This window comes from Centropristis striata, chromosome 5 (assembly GCF_030273125.1).
Source record: "Centropristis striata isolate RG_2023a ecotype Rhode Island chromosome 5, C.striata_1.0, whole genome shotgun sequence".
Lineage (NCBI taxonomy): Eukaryota > Metazoa > Chordata > Actinopteri > Perciformes > Serranidae > Centropristis > Centropristis striata.
The window spans coordinates 21,892,765-21,913,626 of NC_081521.1; the positions used below are offsets into that span (position 1 = coordinate 21,892,765).

Below are 20,862 nucleotides of genomic sequence, written 5' to 3' on the forward strand. Positions count from 1 at the left end.
TGTTCCCTCTGAAGATTGACAAAGAAAGTAATATATTGTTGGAAGTACCAGTGGCTTCCATCTAGCATTGGGCAATGTCTACCAAATTGGCATATGAGACGTCAATAAGCTAATACCGTCATATGGGTTACATCTATCATAGAAGTATATGTTTAACTGATGGAACTGAGGTGATGTGTTCAAATTCAAAGTTACAACCAGCCAAACTGATAACAGTTATTGGTTTGGATAAAATTATTAATAAATGTGAATTATTTCCTTTTACTTTGGACTTGTTCAAACTTGATTTGAACCCATCGGCACCACCGTAAACCTTAATTTACAGCAATTCCTCAAGTGTAAGACGTTGCAAATTTTATATAATTTATTAGTGGCAAAAAAATAAATGAATCCCTCTATTCTCGTCCTCACAGCGGACTACAGCACCAGTGAGATGCTAGTGAACATGGGCAACCTGCCCCTGGATGAGTTCTACCCTGCCGTGGCAATCGTCACTCTGATGCGCATCCTGAGAGACCCTTCACTCTCCAACCACCACACTATGGTGGTCCAGGCTGTCACCTTCATCTTTAAGTCTCTGGGCCTCAAGTGTGTGCAGTTCCTGCCCCAAGTCATGCCCACTTTCCTCAACGTCATCCGGGTCTGTGACGCCAGCATCCGAGAGGTAGGTAGCGCTACAGAATAAGAGGAAAGAGGCTGTCTGGTTGATTTGTTATTTGTTTTCCTTTGGTTAACAAAGCAGAGTCTCTTACTCTTTTTCCTTTCTGTGCTCTTTTTGTTCTCCAGTTCCTCTTCCAGCAGATGGGAATGGTGGTGTGCTTTGTGAAGATCCACATCCGGCCCTACATGGACGACATCTTCACCCTCATCAGAGTGAGTAACTATGTCAACACCCGACACCGATCCCTAAACACTGATCATCCTGCCGCCATTATTTTCCTGTGAGTCAGGCAAACAGCTGCAAACTCTTAATTGCACTCAGTTGTGCTCTCTACTTCCCTCATTAGCAGTAATGTGTTCAGGGCCCCTGGATGAAGTCTGAGTCCATGTCACACAGCAGTGGTGTGGGACAAAGATTAAAGAGACTGGGAGAGTGAGAAAACTATAATATTCTTTTAACTTGATGTTTAGAATTACACTTTCTAACAGCGGATCAGCTCACATCCAATTGGAAGAAAACTGTTGAGGACTCATGACATTTCACCCTTATCACATGACGTGGAACAACTGCTAAAGCCATAGCCCTCACACTTGCACAAACACTCTTGTCTAGCACATAATCATAAAGCGAGGCACAAAATATCATATGACTGTCCTTGTGTCGGAATCTTGGTAACACTGTTACCGGCACTTTTGCAATGGCGGTAACTCCTCCTGAAGCGGAGTAATTGAGAGGACTGGACCACTGCGCCTCAAGTCCCTCTGAGTTAATAAATGGCGAGCGAAACAAAGAATCTATTCATCTTTGCTCCAGCTCGGCTCCTGCATCCAGATGAGGGGGCTGGAATAGCCATTCAGGATGTACACTCACTCGCTCTCTAGTCAGCTGCCACAGGCGGGGAAAGCAGGAAGTCGGGGGCTGCTCGAGACCTCTGGTCACTGACAAAACACCTTGGCCAGATCTCACAGCTGAAGTCCATTGACTGATTGCGTGACTTCAAGTCTTCCACCTTAACTCCAATTGCTATTATCTGTAATGTACACAGTGGCCCTGCATAGATTTTCCAAAACGGTGTCATAAGCCAAACAGACATGATGTCAGTCCCAGTTGACAGGAAATTGTCTCCATTCCTTGTCATCTAGTATCACGACTGTCCCTCTCCGCCTCTGGCACGTGAAAGCTTTGTATTTCCAGCGAAATCTATCCAAACGTCTCTGTCACACTTAGCCCATTGATGGAAATACATTCTGACCCAGTTCTTTAGACCCACACAAACACTATACGAGAGCAAGTTGGGATGAGGTAGTGCTTTGGATGTACCCTATGAATATTAAAAATTTATATTCAGATATTAAACTTGCAGGAATTGAGGTCAGGCTTATTTAGGACAAACATATGACTTAGTATCTACATCTGTCCGTTAGCTTTGGTAGTATTGTACATTTTTTAAATCTCAACCTTCTCGTTCTATCACACCAAATTCCATTTTCAAATTTAACATTTTAAAGTTTCTTTAAATATTTAACACTATCACTTGATTTACGAGTATTTATTTGTCACTTTTCTAAATCCACATGAACAATTCTTCTTATCTGCATTGATTAGATCCATGGCAAAGAACCTATTTAGAAAGAAAATCTATTAGTTATGTTACCATGTAAATGGTTGCCGACAAGAAGTATAGCCTATTTTTTTTAAAATTGAGTCAGGCTCAGTCAGTGTTCACTATTATAATAATAATAATAATAATAATAATAATAATAATAATAATAATAATAACTTAATTTATATAGCACCTTTTAAAAACAGCAGTTTAAAAAGTGCAGAGAGCAGTTAATTACAATTAGAACGATGCCATGAGGCTAAAAAACATTCTTACATTAAAAGAAACAATAAAGACAGAGCAGGAACAATCACAAGACATTCTCAGATACACAGAAAATAAAAGGTAAAAGGAGTAAAAAAGTGAAAAGTGGAGAAGTAAAAAGGAGTATTAAAATAGAAAGCATTACATAAAAGCAAGTCTATAAAAGTGGGTTTTAAGAAGTGATTTAAAATAAGTTACTGACTCTGTGAGCCTTATCTCCTCAGGCAGCCCGTTCTAAAGTCGGTGCGCTGTGGTGGAGAAAGCCTGGTCACCTTTGGTTTTCAGTTTTAAGTTTGGAACAGTCAGAAGGACACCACCCGAGGATCTAAGGATGCGGGTTGGCTCGCATGGAGTTTATAAACGGCTATATGTGAAACACGCCAGGGCTACATTATATTACTGCCAAAACAGCATCACTGTTCTGTTTAAACAGAATATTCTAACAGAAAAATACCCAATCCATCAGCAGCACATTAGCATGTTTTCACTCCTGTGCCTGTTTTGTAACCAGTATGTTATCGACATTGCCTTCAGTTCACCTCAGGTAAAGTTTCAACTGTATGCTTTACAACAGTGTTGCATATTACTAAGCAGAGGAAAATAAACGACCCACGATTCCCTCAAAAGGCAAATGAAGAGGAAAGAGCCAAGTGCTCAATCTCGGTCCGACTGGCGGATTAGGGAAATGTGGTGTGAATCACCTGTTTAACTGACTTCAGCAGTTTAGAAAACAGACACTTTATTGTCCTGCTGTTATTACAGACATGTGAACTAACCACAGACACCTCGTTAACGGCAGTACAGAATGTCAGAATGGATATTTGACATTATGTTTGGCATCAAATAAAAACGTGAGGGGAATCACTCCATCAGGGAGGTGGGAGAGTTAATAGTTCTAATCTGAAATGTTGCCTTTCCCTCAATGCCCTTCAGAGTTGTATAGTAGCATATTGTGTGCAATGACAGTATTCCATAGTTTATAGGTTTTCAAGGAACAGCAACTACATTGGTAATAAATTATATTGTCAATGCCTTGGACAAAAAACAACATTGTGCTGCTTTATTCTAAGATCTACCAAAAGCATTTGACTCTGTAGACCATGAACTATTGCTAAATAGATTAAGTCATATTAGATTAGGGCTCCCAGCTTTAAAATGGTTAAAAAAACTACAGAACAGAGCGCACACAAAGTGTTTTTATAGATGGTCTCAAATCAGACTTCTTAGAAATATCCAAGGGCGTCCCCCAAGGTTCAATTTTGGCCCCAATTTTATTCTTTTTATTCATAAATAACATAGGGGATGACAGACAAACTGACAAACTCCACCTTTATGCGGATGACACTGTGGTATACTCAATAACCCCCTTCCTGAGTCAAGCCATCAAGGAGCTTCAGGTTGCATTTAAACAACTTCAGATCTCACTAAGTGGCCTCAAGTTAGCTCTAAATGCAAAGAAAACCAAATTCATGACCTCTACTAAGACACAGTCACAAAGCAAAAATGATGTAAATCTCCACACTCAAAGTGGAGGTGAAATTGAGAAAGTGTCATCATTTAAGTATCTGGGTTTTTGGCTTAATGAGAATTTGTCTTATAAAACCCATATAGAGAACATTGTAAAAAAGCTGAAACCAAGGTTAGGATTTTATGATCGAAATAAGGCTTGCTTCACTATGTTGGCCAAGAAAAAACTTGTACAGGCTGACTTCTTAAGTGTACTGGATTATGGGGATGTCCTCTATATGCATGCTACATCTTGTACTCTCCATCTATTAGATACTGTATACCACTATGCTCTACGTTTCATCACTAATTCTGGTCCTTATACTCACCACTGTGTGCTTTAGAGCTTAGTCAACTGGCCCTCACTAAAACTACGCAGAAAACTCGATTTGCACATCTTCATCTACTGGCCATACTGGGTCTCCTCCCGCCTTACTTATGTAACCACAGAACAACAGCAGTGCTCGGCTTCGTTCCTCTAAATGGATCACCTACCATGTTCCAAGAGTCCTCACTGAGTGGGGCAAAAAAGCCTTCTCCTGCTTTGCCCCATGGTCTTGGAATAATCTGCAAACTGGGAAAATTTAAAACAATTCAAACGGTCCATGTTACTGAAAATTGCAATTGTTTTACCTGAGCTGGATTCAGTACCTTTCTGTATGTATAATGTGTGTATTGCCCATTTTTCTTTTTTGCTGTTTTTACTATAGGTTCCCCTGTTTTGTCACTGTCATTTTAATCAGTAACTGGCAACCAATCTTGGCCAGGTCTCCCTCGAAAAAAGAGATTGCAATCTAAGGGACTTCCTGGTAAAATAAAAAACGTGATGGCATACTAATTTTTGTCAACATGTGATGTTTTGTCCTGTAGGAGTACTGGACACCAAACAACCCCATGCAGAACACCATCATCCTTCTAATCGAGCAAATTGTGGTGGCGTTGGGTGGAGAGTTCAAGCTCTACCTGCCGCAGCTGATCCCACACATGTTGCGTGTCTTCATGCACGACAACAGCACCGGGCGCAGTGTTACCATCAAGGTCAGTGCAATGTGCTGCAGTTAAATGACAAAAACACTCGATTATAGGCCTGCACCTGGCTAAAGTAGTGTATGTTGTTTTAAGTTTAAAAGTATGATTTGTGATCCAAGTTCACACGAAAGGGTATCCCAACCACCGGAATTCAAAGATAAGCTGCAGTTGTCAGCACAAAATAAAACTTGATAATATCAAGTTCCAAGCTATTATAGGGTAATATAATATAATGAATATATAAATGTGTAATATAAGGGTTTTATTGTTAATGATTAGATGAGACACATATATAATGTTTTTGTTTATCTGTGAAATCTTCAGTTATGTGTGTGAATATGAATGTACCTGTACTTGAACCTGTGATAAATATTTGTCAGAATTACAAATAGATACAGATACAGGGTATCCGCGGGGTCTCAAAAAGTCTTCAAATGTCTAAAATCCAATCATTTGAATATAAGGCCGTAAAAATGTCTAAAAGTCTCTTAAAATCTCATATGTCTTGAATACAAATTTGAAAAGTCTTTCAAATGTATTACCGTTACTTTTATTTCAAACAAATGCATAAACTTCAGTCTCGCTTTGAAATGTTTTGGTTTTTGAGAACGCTATAACATAACTACAAAACAGAACTAAGTACCTGTGCAGCCCTGTCAGAATTTATCGAGCACAACCAGCTAGTGTGCTGTGCGCGCGACGCAGTGTGTTACAGGCAAGCATAGCAGCAGAGAAAACAAAAGCCCACAGCAAAGCCAACTTACTTGTGTAAGATGGGTAAGTGCAAGTTCAACAATTTGTGGCTCCAGAATGAAGCCGGTGGATGTAAACATATATGAAGCACACTGCACCTTCTGCAAGAAAACTTTGAAACTTGGAACATTGGGCATCCAATCATTGGAATCCCATGGCAAATCAGAAAAACATAAAGCCCTCATAAAATGCCAGCAGCAAACGCTTTCAATCAGCATATATTGTTCCACATTTTTTGCCAATATGGATGTGAAATGGGTCTTAAATTGTATTCAATATGGTCTTAAAAAAGTCTTAAAAAGTCTTAAATTTGACTTGTTGAAACCTGCAGAGACCCTGAAGTGTGAAAATGCAGCTTTTGCAGACAGAAAACTGACAGAATAAATCTGGGAAGAAGAAACAAACATAAAACTTGAATTGAAAAAAATAGAATATTTAACAAATTGAGAGTTTACAGAACAGAGATGAACCCAGTGGCTGCCAGAATGTGGTCACCAGAGCTGGAACCATGCTGAAGTGCTGTTAGAGCCCTCAGCAGAGGCTCAAAATGTCAAGAATATTGCTTGGAAAGAGGTTAATTCTGCCATGGATTCTTTCTCAGCAGTGCATACTAATAGCTGAAATAAAAAAGAAATTGAGTCGTTTAGAAATACTTCCAATAAAACAGACCAAAATGCCTGCTGTGGCCCGGTGCAGAGGCACTATCATCATCAGAGAGACCTCAGCGCGTGTTCTTTTTAATGATGCACTTCCCGCATATTGCATCATGTTCTAAGTCCTCAAGCAATGCAACATTTTTCCATTTTGTACAGTCACTGTCAATTTCTTTGTGTTGCCTTTTACATAATTTAACTGTTGGCCTTTGATCAAACCTTATTTCTCACTCTGGTTTTCCAATTAACATGGATGGCAATTATACAGTCTTGCCTAGACACATTCGATAATGCTCTGTGAAAGCCCATAGCCTAAGAGTCTGTATTATAAATAAAGGCAAATTTTGCTTCACAGTTAGCAGATCAGATGGATTTAACAGTTCTTGCTTTATTTGGTGGATCTGATTTTTAATATGCAGCATTTCTTGTTAACTTCAAAGTGCTATATGCAGTACAGAATGGATACATTTCTATTCTAGTGCTCCTTTTTCTTTAGACCTGAAATGTGTGTTTGATAAAACAAATGTTTTGGCTCCACCCAAGCAACAACCAATAAAGCCAATGCGGAAGTGCATTACACCTGCATTCTTTCTAATGGTCAGCAGGAGGCGAATTTATGGATTGCAAAAATAATTTGTTGTTATAGAAGTCAATGAAAAAATTACCCAACTTCTTTCTTGATTTATTACTTCAGTAAACATTTTCCTAATGAGTTTATGTTTTCAAACGCTAGTTTCAAGTCTTCTTCAATGCAGCATGATGTTCATTGTCTAAATTATGGTCTAATTTAGGGTAAAATAGATGATAATGTTGGGTATCTTTTATGGTAAGGCTACCTTGTGATTGACAGGCTGCCTTTTTAAACTGAATTCACTTAATTCAAATTAACTGACACATTTTGGTCGCTTAAAAGTAGAGGTGTGAATCAGCAGAGGCCCCACGATACGCTAACCAAGCTAGCTAGATAGCATTAGTGTTAGCTGACAACAGCATCCTTTCAGGTATAGATCTGCTCTGCACATTTGTGGGTTGCAAAAAACAAGATGGTGATGATGAGAAACCAAGATGACGACAGCTTAATGCAACTCTTGAGCCCTAAAACAGAACAGTCTACAAACCAATGAGTGACTTAACGGTGACTTTGTCACTATTTTTTGTAGTCTATGGCCACACCATGTGTATACAATATGTCGGGCAGATAATTGATATTGTCACTAAAACAATAATACTCATGTCTCCGTATAGCATGACCTCAGACAATGTGTTATGCAACTGATTTTCTTTTTTCTTTTTTAGCTCAGAGTTGACCACTAGACAGCCGTATTGAAAAATGGAGAAAAAGTGCAATGTTGTGCTTCATAAATCTGTTGAAGAAATCGCTCTAACTAGTTAGAAAAGATCATATGTCAGATTTGAGTTGTTATTTGAGTAGATAAGTTAATTTTGTAAGCGCTGCCAAGACGAGTGTGTGTTTTTAAAAGCACTTCCATCACTCCACACTCTTTCAGAAGGCACAGCAGCTCAGCCCACAGTTGACTTATTGGGGTGCTGCTTTGTGTTCGCGGTTTCCGTCGATATCCATCACGACCCTTCAAGTCTAAGCCGCTCGCTTGTAATACAGCAGTTCAAAGACAGCATAGACCTGTAGCTCACACACTCTCCTGTTTCAGCAGCTGCTGCCAGTAGTTCTCTGGGTTTTCCCTCAAACCCTAAATCATGGTTTTGGGCACAGACCACAAAAAGAGAATCATATGAAGCACAGCCATCTAGTGCTCTCTGCTCTGGTGCTGTTTTGTCTCAGAGTCCGCAGTATTAGATAACCCAGCAGCCCACAGCCTGGATAGTCTATAACTCAGGTCTGGGTCTGGAGCCTAATCTTTGGCGCAGGATGGGGGTCACGGATCGGGGGAACTGGGAATCAGATTACCCTCAAAGAAAAGAGAAGAAAAGAAAAACATACTTCCATCATCTCAAGGAGCTGTTCTGTCCAGCCACCACAACCCCCCCAACCCCCAGCCCCCTGCACACACCTCCACCTCGGCTTCCTGCTGTCTCGCCGTGCGCAATTTAGACATGGGGGTGGAGGTGCTGGGAAAGAACGGAAGTGGTCATGGTGCGTGTTGGGGACTCGGGGCGGTTTTCTCACTGAAACACACGTCATCCTTTTAAGACCACTATCGATCTTTGCACACTCCTCACACATGCTCCACACAACATGACGTGGCCATTAGACCAAACGACAGAAACCTCTTGTTGGCAGCTAGTTGGCTGCACCAGTCATAACATACAGTGAGCCCTGCAACCTTTGATGATCTGTACCAAACAAGGACTTTTTTCTCAAGCCTTTAGAATCCAATTTGTGTCCTTCTCTGCAGCTCTTAAACTTAATTCAGAATGGTTTTGACACATATTTTGCCTCCCGTGATTTGGATATTTCACTAGTCCTTGCCATGATTCTGATTAATTTGTTAAGTCCTGATCTATTAGAAATTAAATCAAGGCAGGTATACCTGATAGATGTCTGTACTACCTACTTATTAACTTTTGCAATGGAAACATCCAAATAATATGAGCTCCCATTTGTTTTCCATTTCAGCTATGCTGCTCAACACTCCTGTTATGTTCGTTTCTCAGGAACAGCAATAATGTTTGTGGGTCAATTTGACCTGGGACATGTCTAATTATCTAAAAGAAATTGAAAAATCTCAATGAACATTGTTTATATTTCATTAATAACTCCATTACTAAATATTTTAATCAATATTTGTTGGTGTTTTCATGGTTCAATGAGGTTAATTCCCTCGTTTTTCATTAAAAAAAAAAAAATGCATGTTAAAAAAACTTTTTTATGTACATTGGAAAGACCTACGAATAAAATACAATGGTTTAACATGAAGTTGATTAAAAAAATACATATTTTACATTTTTAATTTTCTTCTTTTTATGAAAAAATTATATATAATATAGAAAACTATTTTTTTTTTGTTTTTCAAACTTTGGAATGAGTTAATTTGACCCGCAACATAACAGGAGGGTTAATTCTATTATCATGATGATATGAATACATTATACATCATTTCAGTGGCTGTAATTGGAAGTTGTGGGTTGTAGCAACAGTAAACACAGTAATGAGTACATAATTTTGGGTAGATGGTCGCACTGATTGTTAACTTTGGGTTTGGACAGCCTATAATTGCATATGTGTACAGTGGCCTTAATGTAAAGCTTTATATTGTCTCATAGCCTCTTCAACAGGACTTCGTTAGAGCCTGACTAATATGGGATTTTTAAGACCGATATCGATTTTAGTGTGTAACAATTCACTGACTGACAATTCATTTTTGTGCTAGAATAACACTAGACCTTTTTCATGCGGATTGTGCATGAATGTTGCATCAATATGACTATACAAATGTACACACGGCTGCTTTCTGAAACAAATAACTTAATTTAAAAATTGCAACATTGTTATATGTTATTCATACAATGTATTGCATTCTCAACCAATTCAATAATTTATATACTTATTCATCTTTACAATTTGTTTGCATTTTCTCTAAATAATAAGCTTCAGTTAGAATCAAACCAGGAGCATCAAACTTACCTTGTATACATCTGATACCTAACATTTTGTGTTTGTGGTTGATATATGGTGTAGTTGTAGCTCTGTTGCCCTGAATTTGTATTTCATGCTCTGTGTGCTGTGCAAGAATATACACAAATAAGATGGTATTCATTTATTCGTTCACAGCAATGCAGAATTTTCCTGGAAGGCTTGTGTGTGTGCCAGCAGCTTCCTGAAATAAAACACCATGCAGCTTTTCTTTAGGGATTCCCAAAAAAGGCCATTCAGGCATAACAAGCTCATTAAAATGAACCGCTCATGTTAAGTGTTGCGGTATGTGGGACTGAGCAGTGTGTGATCTCCTTTGCAGATGCTCAACGCCATCCAGCTGTTTGGTGCCAACCTAGACGACTACCTGCACTTGCTGCTGCCTCCAATTGTCAAGCTCTTTGATGCCTCTGATGTGCCCCTGCAGGCCCGCAAGTCAGTATCCTCAGGGCTCTCCCTGTGCTCATGTGGTTGTAGTTTTTAATTTAGTTATAAGTTAAAATCCTTTCTCACTGGATCTCACACAGCACGGGAGGTTTGTTGATTATCTCCTAAATCTAAAACCCTATGATAGCAGAAAGTACAGGTTTCACTGGTGAGTCAATATCACCATAAGGTGCCATTTAGACTTCCCCATTTTAAAGAAAAAACTGAGATTTTCCATTGACCTTCATGTTTGTTGTATTAAGTAGCTGTTATGCTGGCAGAAATGCATGTTGGTTAAGCTCCCACACTTTTTTATAAGTTAACGAGGGCAGGGTGGACATATTTGGCTAATTTTAGCATTTAATTTGGCATGGATGGACCTTCAGTTAGCAACATGACTCAGTTAGCAAGTTGACTGTGTACTGTTTAGCAAATATATTTCAAATTTCAGAAAGGTCTTTATATAAATTGATATTCACTATGACAGGGTGGACATGTCAAGCTTGACAACATTCAGCTACATATATAATGTGATGAAAATTATAAAATATAAGCGTAAATACCTATTCTGCAACTAGCCACTGTGTCAGACAAATTGGGGGGGATCCTAACAGATGTGAAAAATGCATCATAGGATGCATCATAGTATTTCTTAAAGGGGCAGTTACCCCATAATGACAGGGTGGACTGCAATTTCAAGGACACATGAAAAATGTTTGATATGATTATGAGAATAGAATATATATGATCAAAATGACTCGTTTTATCAAATAACTTGTTGCGGACAATATAGCTATGTCTTTTTTTTTTTTGAATTAGTATCATTTAACCACTAATTACACACACACACTGTAGTAGACGGAGCAGTGTGTGGGACATGCCAAAATCACGTACATCCAATGAAAAAAACTGTATACAATGAAGGAAACACCTTTTAGGAGACTTATCATTGTACTGATATGTGTGTAAATGTTTGGCCATTTATAATAAGACCTCAGAGTTTCATTATTTTTGCCCACAAGTGTTACCAATATTGGAGAAAAAGGGCTCCACATATAGATATTGAACTATTTACATGCATACAACCTCTCTTGTCCTCTCCTCTCTGGTCTGTGTAAACATCCATTAGTTCAGTCAAAGATTCACAGAACTTTCTGTTGGTCCTAGCTTAGTCCTCAGTTGCACTGAAGAGCAAAAAATTCAATGTTTTTTTTTTTTTTTTACAGGATCTGGTTTGTACAAACTGTTTATTTTTAGCAAAATTTAAATGAGACACATAGCATTGATGAAATACCACAGTTTTATGCTTCTATTAGGTTAGTTATTCTTGTCAGGCTTGATCTGTTCAAGGACTGTTGGAAAGCTGAAAAGCCAATAAAAAAAATGGATAAAATGAAGGAAACACATTTTAGGAGACTTATCATTGTATTGATATGTGTGTAAATGTTTGGCCATTTATAAGAAGACTGAGTTTCATTATTTTGTTACATTTTCATGATGACTGAGTGATTCTAACACTAAGAGGCACTTTATAATGATATTGATTCTGGTAGTGTAAATTACTGCATAATATTTTATGTGCAGACTGTCTCTCTGTCCTGCTAATGTTAAGGTCTGTTTTTCCTCCGTGTGGCTCAGGGTTGCCTTGGAGACGCTGGACAGGCTGACAGAGTCCCTGGACTTCACCGACTACGCTTCACGCATCATCCACCCGATTGTTCGGACACTTGACAGCACACCCGAGCTGCGTTCCACCTCTATGGACACCTTGTCTTCGCTAGTGTTCCAGTTGGGAAAAAAGGTAGCTATAGCTGTCCCCAGGGCTCCCTTTACATTATTCAGAAAAGATGACTTCCAGCCTGCCTTGTTGCTGCTGGATTCAGATGAACAACATTTCAGTAACCCTCCAACCCGCAGTCTTTATTACTTCCTGCCAGACTGCTGATGTCATTGACAATTTGGCGGTGGGGGGTGGTGTTTATAAGAGTGGATGAGGTCACATGCATTGCTGCCTCTCCTCCCGAGCCTTCCACTCCCTTATCCCCAAACCTCCTGTCGTTTTAGGGCCTCAGTACCACCAGCCCACGTGCAGGCCACAAACGTGCAGGGAAGCTTTTGATGTCAAACTCATGGTGGTTAGAGACAAGTGCAGGATACTCAGTTATTTTGGCTTCTGATGTGGGGAAAGAGGTAGTCAGAAGAATCCACATAAAGAACACATACACCCTTTTATTTACTCTCCTGTCCTCTTATTTTCAGTACCAGATTTTCATCCCCATGGTGAACAAAGTGATGCTGAAGCACAGGATCAACCACCAGCGTTATGACATACTCATATGTCGCATTGTTAAGGTGAGTCCCCCTCCTCAGTATATCCAGCTGTTCTCATAAATATATATTAACCCTCTGAACCCCAACCTCTTTTCACATTTTACTCACTGTGGCCTTATTTTTCACTGCCATATACACATCCTGCACCTACAGTGCCTTGCAGAAGTATTCATCCCCCTTGGATGTTTTTACGCTATTGTTGCTTTTAGTAAGTATAGTGATGGACCAGAGATTGGACTTCCCAGACACATGTTTTCTTATACTACGATCACTTGACATACATCAACTGCACTCAGGTGATCTCCATTTCACTAACTGTGACACTGCTGCATCAATATATTCCAAGTGCCGGCAAGTGTTCTGCAATATTGGAGGAAAAAGGGGCTCCACATGTTTTACATATTTAACTATTTACATGTATACTGCTACTATACTACTGTACTGTACTCTTGTCTTCTCCTCTCTGCTCTGTTCACTGAATAGCACAGAATTCAATTTTCTTTTGACAGGATCTGTTTTTTACAAATTGCTTATTTTGGGCAAAATTTAAATGAGACACATAGAATTGATGAAATATCACAATTTTAAGCTTCTGTTAGGTAAGTTATTCTTGTCAGGCTTGATCTGTTCAAGGACTGTCGGAAAGTTGAATATCCAGCTATAATGCCTGTTTTTACAGATTCTGATTTTGTTAAACTGTGTTTTCTTTTTTGATTATTCTTTTCAAACCTACCAGCAGGTTTTGGGGTTAAAAGATTAAACCAATCGATACTACACACATTTCCAACATGTCTCCTGAATTCATTGTTCTTGCCTCTTGCAAGCCCAAACATTACAGGCCTTCATGACGCAGCACATTACATAATCATGAGTGAACAAAACAGATGCACATATGCATCATAAGAAAGTCATTACCATGCTTTGTTTATCAACAGTTACCCCACAGGAAGGAAATGTACTTCTACATTCATGTTTTTGAGGCCTGACTAAACAGTTTGTCTGTGGGTGGGCTGTGTGTGTGTGTGTGTCTGTGTGTGGCCATTCTAGGGCTATACTCTGGCTGAGGAGGAAGAGGACTCTCTAATCTTCCAACATCGACAGCTTCGCGGTAACAAAGGCGACGCTCTGGTCAGCGGGCCGGTGGAGGCGGGGCCTATGAAGAAGCTTCACGTCAGCACGACCGCACTTCAGAAGGTCAGAAGGAATAATTGACATTTGACTTTTAAAACTGGTTTCTGATTTATACTTCCATTACGAAATGTAGCACGCAAGTCCAAAGTTTCGATGGCATTGTTGTTGACTGCAAGTATCGTGGGTTTACTTGTAGTGATGACGTAAGGACAAACAGACTGGTGATTAATTGAAGGATATCAAATGAGTGAACACACTGAATGCAGATGTTTCCATTCAGGTGACAAGGGGTCACTGAATGGTCCGATGACTTGTAGCAAAAGTTTAATGAGTGCATCTCGGCCAGATCTTCCCACACACATGACATGGAGGTCTGGAGAAACTGTGTTGCTCCCACATAGTTCCCATTGACTCCTGATGGTTTCTTAATAGTTTCTGTCTCTTCACAGGCTTGGGGTGCAGCCAGGAAGGTGTCCAAAGATGACTGGCTGGAGTGGCTGAGGCGCTTGAGTGTGGTCCTACTCAAGGAGTCGTCCTCCCCAGCCCTGAGATCATGCTGGTCACTGGCCCAAACCTACATCCCCCTCGCCAGGTACACCACACCACTCCCGCTGTTCCTTTTTAAGTTCTTAAGTCAGAACCCCAATCTGTTTGAGGTTTTTTTTTTGTTTTTGCTCCTTTCACATTTTACTGCCGACACACACACACACACACACACACACACACACACACGTATGTATGTGTGTATGTGTGTATATGTGTATATATGTATATAAATGTGTATATGTGTATATATATGTGTGTGTATATATATATAAATATGTGTGTTTTGTATATATGTGTGTGTGTATATATATATATATATGTGTGTGTGTGTGTGTGTGTGTATATATATATATATATATATATATATATGTGTGTGTATGTATATACAGATTCTTACTAAAAGATGCTATAAATTCTCCATGATCGAAGCTAGAAACCATTATTGTGCCTGGCTATACAGTGATCCTCTTTAGACACTATAGAATAATTGCTGCTTATTGATTCGCTGATGTCTCAAATTAAGGTAAAGCATGCTTTTGCAAACTAGCAAAAAAATGTGATGTTTCCTCAAAAATTGTATAACTCTGTTTTAATGTGCTCATGGTGATTCTGTGGTCCACAGGGACCTGTTCAACGCGGCCTTCCTGTCCTGTTGGTCGGAGCTGAGTGAGGACCAGCAGGATGAGCTCATCCGCAGCATCGAGTTAGCTCTCACCTCCCAGGACATCGCTGAGGTCACACAGACTCTGCTCAACCTGGCAGAGTTCATGGAGCACAGTGACAAGGTTAGCATTGAACGACAGAATCACTGTGTTACAGTTTAGACTGGAGAACTCTTCTTTCTTTATTAGGGTGCCTGCAGGTCTATATTTGAAGGAGATTTTTCTAAATTCAAGATTTTAAAGAGGTGATAAATAAAGCTTTTTCTTCTTTATAGAATTTAATCTCAAACCGCCCATCATAAATTTACAAGGATTAGATGTTATTCATTACTACAATGACTCAACTATAACTTGTCTATTTTTGAGCTTCTTTCTATAATCTGTCCAGCCTCTTTGTGGAACAAAAAAGGACATGCCAGTTGGATGTGCATGACATTACATGCCCTACATTATGCTGAAATATTTTAAAAACAGGCTGTACTTACATGGATCACAAGCCGGCAATGCAGCAAAATCAGAACCTCATCTGCTTTAAAGTTGTTTTCATGGAAACAACGATGATGGTTCACTTGGCTCTGTTAATTCTACGCCTCTCTTTGTCATCAACGTACCTTCGCACTTAGTTGTGCGTGAAATCGTTCAGTGTTTTGAAGTGATGCATCTGCTGGAAAATGCGAATGGTGAACCAGATGTAAAACAGGGTGTATGTTGGAAAATAACAGAACCTTCAGAAAGGTGCTCAGTAAATGTATGAGAGAAATCACCCACATCTCTCCATTTGCCCTCCTATTTTGTGAAGACACCAGTGCACAACATTTGTGAAACTTGCACCACAGTGTGCCATGAGCTACTGTTATGTGGGCACGGTCAGAGAGGTTTTCAGTGAATTAAAACAGCAGAGCAAAAGTTGTTAACCAGGAGGTCTTTAAGGGGAAATAGCAGAAAAAGTAGAAGCCACGTAGAAGTAGCCAGTGGTGGAAAAAGTATTCAGATCCTTTACTTAAGTAAAAATACTAATACCACACTGTAAAATTACTCCACTACAAGTAAAAGTCATTCAAAACTTACTGAAGTAAAAGTACAAAAGTATCAGCATCAAAATGTACTTAAACTATCAAAAGTAAAAGTACTCGTTATGCAGAATGGACCCACTCAAATTGTTATATATATATTCTAAATATATTATTAGATCATTTGTATTGATGCTTTTATGCAAGCAGTGTTTAATTTTTTAATAACGTAAAGACAGGGCTCATTTAACTACTAAATATACTGCTATGAAATTAAATTTAAAAAAAAAGTCTAATCACCCTAAATGTATCATGTTTTATGTTAAATTTCGACATGAAAAGTAGCTAAAGCAGTCAGCTAAATGGAGTGAAGTAGTAGTAGAGTAAAAAAGTACAATATTTGCCTCAAAATGTAGTGCCGTATAAGTAAAAAGTTACGTAAAATGGAAATACTTAAAGTACAAGTCCCTAAAAACTGTACAGTACAGTAAGTACAGTACTTGAGTAAATGTACTTGTTACTACAGCAATATGTGTGTCGAGTTTTCTGATCATAAATCTGTTATTAACATTTTGTTTTGGTTAGGTGCTAACCTAGTGTTGAAAGTTTAGAATTATAAGTGCTAAGAACATTAAGATGAATGTATATGATAACCATTCCCCATGTTCAATTATATGTCAAGTTGTTGCAGCAATTTTTGGGTTGATACCATGTGTTACACAGGTTTGGTGCTAAATTAAACCCTTTATTAAATGGTCAAAAATCCATTCAAAATAAGGCACCAAGGCACCCTGAGGAACACCAAGAAAAATGCATGCTGTGATATGGTATCAAAAACTTTTGACAATTGAAGTTTTGTTTAAGAATTGCATTTTTTTTGGTTATATGATGATGAGCACTTCTGTTCTGGAAACTGTATACCAAGGAGAGCCATACATCCTCTGAATGCTTTAGGTCTTTAGCTTGCGGTTGTAAAGTCTTTACTGAGGCTGTGATTATCCTAGAGGTCACAACAGGTCATTTTATACAGTGACGTCAAATTTCAAAAAGGCTTTCACTACAACAAAATGCCCACTATGATCATGGGCATATTGAATCTAGAATAGCCAATTTATGCATTTCACTCTCTTCACTCTCACTTCAGTCTTTTTATTTCTCCACAATGAGAGTCAAACCCACAGACTGACCAACAAAGTATTCAGTCAAACTGAAGTGAACTGATATCAAACATGTATGGACGACAACAACTGCAGCATTTTCTCAAACTTTCCTCAACTTTAAGCTTCACTCTCTTTTTTTAAATGAAACCTCATAAAAAGCTTAACTTTGCAGCGTTATTTTGACAACTTCCCGACCAGATATCCTGACGCACATGGTGCCTATGGATTCCTTAGATCTTCTAGTTTCATAGTTTCATGATACCATATTACCATATCGTATATTCCAAAAGTGAGCTTGCTTTGGTCTCGTAAAAAATGGTGAAAAAACTGACGGCCATCGGCTGTCAGAACTCTAAATATCGATACTTGGCGGCCATGAGTTGATATAATATTGCCATTCAAAGTATCGCATCACTATGTTGTATTGATTTTTTTCCCCCACCTCTAATGTTTGGTACAATGGATTCCTGAGGTCTTCTAGTTTCATATCAAACCAGTATCTTCTGAGACCGATACATTCTCTGAAAGACAGAAGTTCCACGAGGACACCAGCGTCTGTCTGCGTAGATCTAGGAAACCTTTCAATACGGCACTTCTCCCTAGTCCACTGTTTGACCACACATGTTGAGCTAATTAGTGACGATACTGTTACGTTAAGGGCAGACACGTCATGGCTGGGTCATTATATAGCATTTCAGCAGGGTTGCCCCCTGCTATGAGGCTGCAGTAGAAACACACATAAAGTGTCCTTTTCCCAGCCAGTGGAAAGAGTCAGCCGCCAGATACTGTTTCCCACGTTAACTCAGTTACTACATAATGAAACTACCTTATTTTAGCCATTAACAGTAATTGTAAATGACTGAAATAAGGTGAAGCTTTAGCAGAAAAACAAGTTTTATTGATGGTGCAAACCCTATTAATTGCTGACAAAGGACAGGAGACGTCAGAGACAACTGTTCTATCCATTCCACTTTGGTTAATTCATACAATTTGTTTCCTTTTCCAGGGCCCTCTGCCTCTCAGAGATGATAATGGCATTGTGCTGCTTGGAGAGAGAGCTGCCAAGTGTCGTGCCTATGCCAAGGCTTTGCACTACAAAGAGCTGGAATTTCAGAAAGGCGCTTCTCCTCTCATCCTGGAGTCTCTTATCAGGTAGGCAGTCTGAAAACTTCACCTTTTTATAAACTGTGAGCAGCTGAACTAAGTCTTTCTTCTTCCCCGTATTTGACTGAAAACAGCAGGCCACACATTTATTCAAACTTGGATGTGACAACTAATTTCCTGTTATGATCATGAAATAATTCAGTTTTGGTACTGATGATCTACACCAACGGGAAAAGACCTCCCACTAACACTAAGTCTGACAGATGCCTCTGTGATGAACAGTTATTGCAGCAGAAGTTATTGCTCAAAGACAAACATTAAACTATTCTCTCAAAGTCGATTTTTATTTTAATAAATACCCCCAAAATGATATTACACATATCCTCCCATAAGCTTTTGATATCTTCTGTCATCTTTTCCATCCCCTTTTCTCATCCTTCTTTATTTCTGTGCCTTTGGCATGGCACAGAGAAATCTGTTTTCCAGGCATCTAATTGGACGCTTGCCTCCTTTTCATCTACGAGTGTCTGGACTTGTGTTTCTCAGGGGCCTGTTTTCAATTTCTCAGGAGCCTTGATGATGATGAATGATGGGAGCCGGCACTCTGGTGTTTTCAATATCCCCATCTGGTTCTCACCTCTCCAGGATTTCCCATAAAAGATCTAGAGGCCGGTGTGCACAAAGCACTACGTAAACCTGGCTCGACTGGGTCGCCACTGTACTTAGATAGAAACTTTCTTTGCTTTTTTCTTACACTTTGATGACGAGGAGGCATCGTCACTGCTGTTTTAGTACCTGATGAGTCATGGTGTTTGTAGTCAGTTGTGACTACAGTTGTGACTGCTTTTTGCATTCATGGATCTTCAGTTGAAATTCAGGGTATTCTGATCAGGTGACATACTCAAAATAGTGCACATTTTATGAGTTGTAACTGGTATGAATAATGTGTGAGGGATTTTAAGAAAATCTGAATATTTAGTTTGCACTCTGACTAATATTCAGGCGCCATAGCTTTACATAGAGCCAGGAAAGTGGTCATATTTTCCCCAAAAACAGAGTAACTATGTTAACTGAGCATTTGGCCTTTGGTGTTATTGGTACATCATGCAGTGTCTTCAGATTGCCTTGGATTCTGTTTTTGTGAAATTTTGTTGAATTTGAAAATCGCTGGTAGAATATGGTGACGGGGCGGAAGCTGCCAAATAGATATGATAAAGGTCTGCAAAAAGTAAAGCACTCCTTCATCTCCTTCTGATTTTGGTGCTTCCATCACCACTGTAGCAACTGGAGTTGGACATTGTTGCATCTGGACCATGTGTTAATAATAAATGTGTAGCCATAATGTTACTGGGCACTATGGAAATGCTTGGAATTGGAATTTTAAATAAAGTTTAGTACGTTCAGATGTATAGAGGGCTGCAAACGGTTAAGCAAAATCTGGCATTAGTGCATTAGTTTACTGCTCAAATGGACTCAATGTATGAGTAAAAGTGGGCGGACACATTAGCAGGAACATAATGTAATGAGATCCAATAATCACGCAATGTACTACTTTTGTTAGCCTTAGGATATTCTACTTCTGTTATGACTGCACCAGCTGTGTCTGAGGAAAAGAACTCCTCATAGTATGAGGGCAGGAATTTCACGAGGGCCACGAGAGCCATGGTCCTTGTGCCCTTGTGCTCTTGCAATTTGGCCTTGTGCACTTGACAAAAATAACTGCCCTAAGGCCACGGTGGCCTTGATGCCCCACTCGCACTGCCCCAGTTAGTTTTGCGTTTTGCAGTTGTGTTGCCGTTGCCTCAGCAGAGTGTCTGTCACCCGTCAGTCAGTCAAAACCCTGACCCACTCTCTGTCCGCCTCCGAGACATGCGTGCATTCACTCACTTACACACTTGCACACAAATGAGACATGTGTTGATTCGCCCAAAACATGCGCTCACGCCAGTTGCCACCACCAGGCTGTCAATCAAGCTCTCAGCGAGTGAAAGTCGCAAGAGCAAGAGAACAGGGGTTTGTTACAAAAAGTAAGGGGGAGTTTCGTTTTTTTGTACATTACATCGAAGCGATGTAGTTGTGAGCAGCAAAGGCAAAGCAGCTATGGAGAGACATGCTAGCACTGACAAGCATCGAGCTAATCGGAGTACAACTCTGCTTAAAACCAGATCATACCAAACAAATATCTGCTTGCTTGTCCCGTGTATGCAAAGTGTCCTCCTTTTTGATGTGAAGGAAATGGCCACCCTACTGAGCAGTCAGAGGTCCAAATAATACATCGTTGCATATGCCATTCGTTAGCCATGAACTAACATTGGCTAACAGTTAATGCCCCAAGACCCCCATAGCCAGCTATTTTTCCACACTGGCTGGCTGCTCCATGTCCTAGTGGGAAGCACGTTGACAGCAATTA

At 39.5% G+C, this 20,862-nt stretch overlaps 1 protein-coding gene across 2 annotated transcripts in view; it reads left to right on the top strand.

The window, feature by feature from the left end:
• mtor (mechanistic target of rapamycin kinase) overlaps window positions 1-20,862 on the top strand; it is a 120,073-nt gene that overhangs the window by 21,901 nt on the left and 77,310 nt on the right. For both annotated transcript variants that reach the window (XM_059333126.1, XM_059333127.1), the window contains exons 19-28: window positions 414-664; window positions 787-873; window positions 4,905-5,072; window positions 10,405-10,517; window positions 12,147-12,309; window positions 12,768-12,860; window positions 13,887-14,033; window positions 14,420-14,562; window positions 15,139-15,301; window positions 18,355-18,500. In XM_059333126.1, the coding sequence (XP_059189109.1) occupies window positions 414-664; window positions 787-873; window positions 4,905-5,072; window positions 10,405-10,517; window positions 12,147-12,309; window positions 12,768-12,860; window positions 13,887-14,033; window positions 14,420-14,562; window positions 15,139-15,301; window positions 18,355-18,500 (1,474 nt within the window). The remainder of the gene's footprint in view (window positions 1-413; window positions 665-786; window positions 874-4,904; window positions 5,073-10,404; window positions 10,518-12,146; window positions 12,310-12,767; window positions 12,861-13,886; window positions 14,034-14,419; window positions 14,563-15,138; window positions 15,302-18,354; window positions 18,501-20,862) is intronic.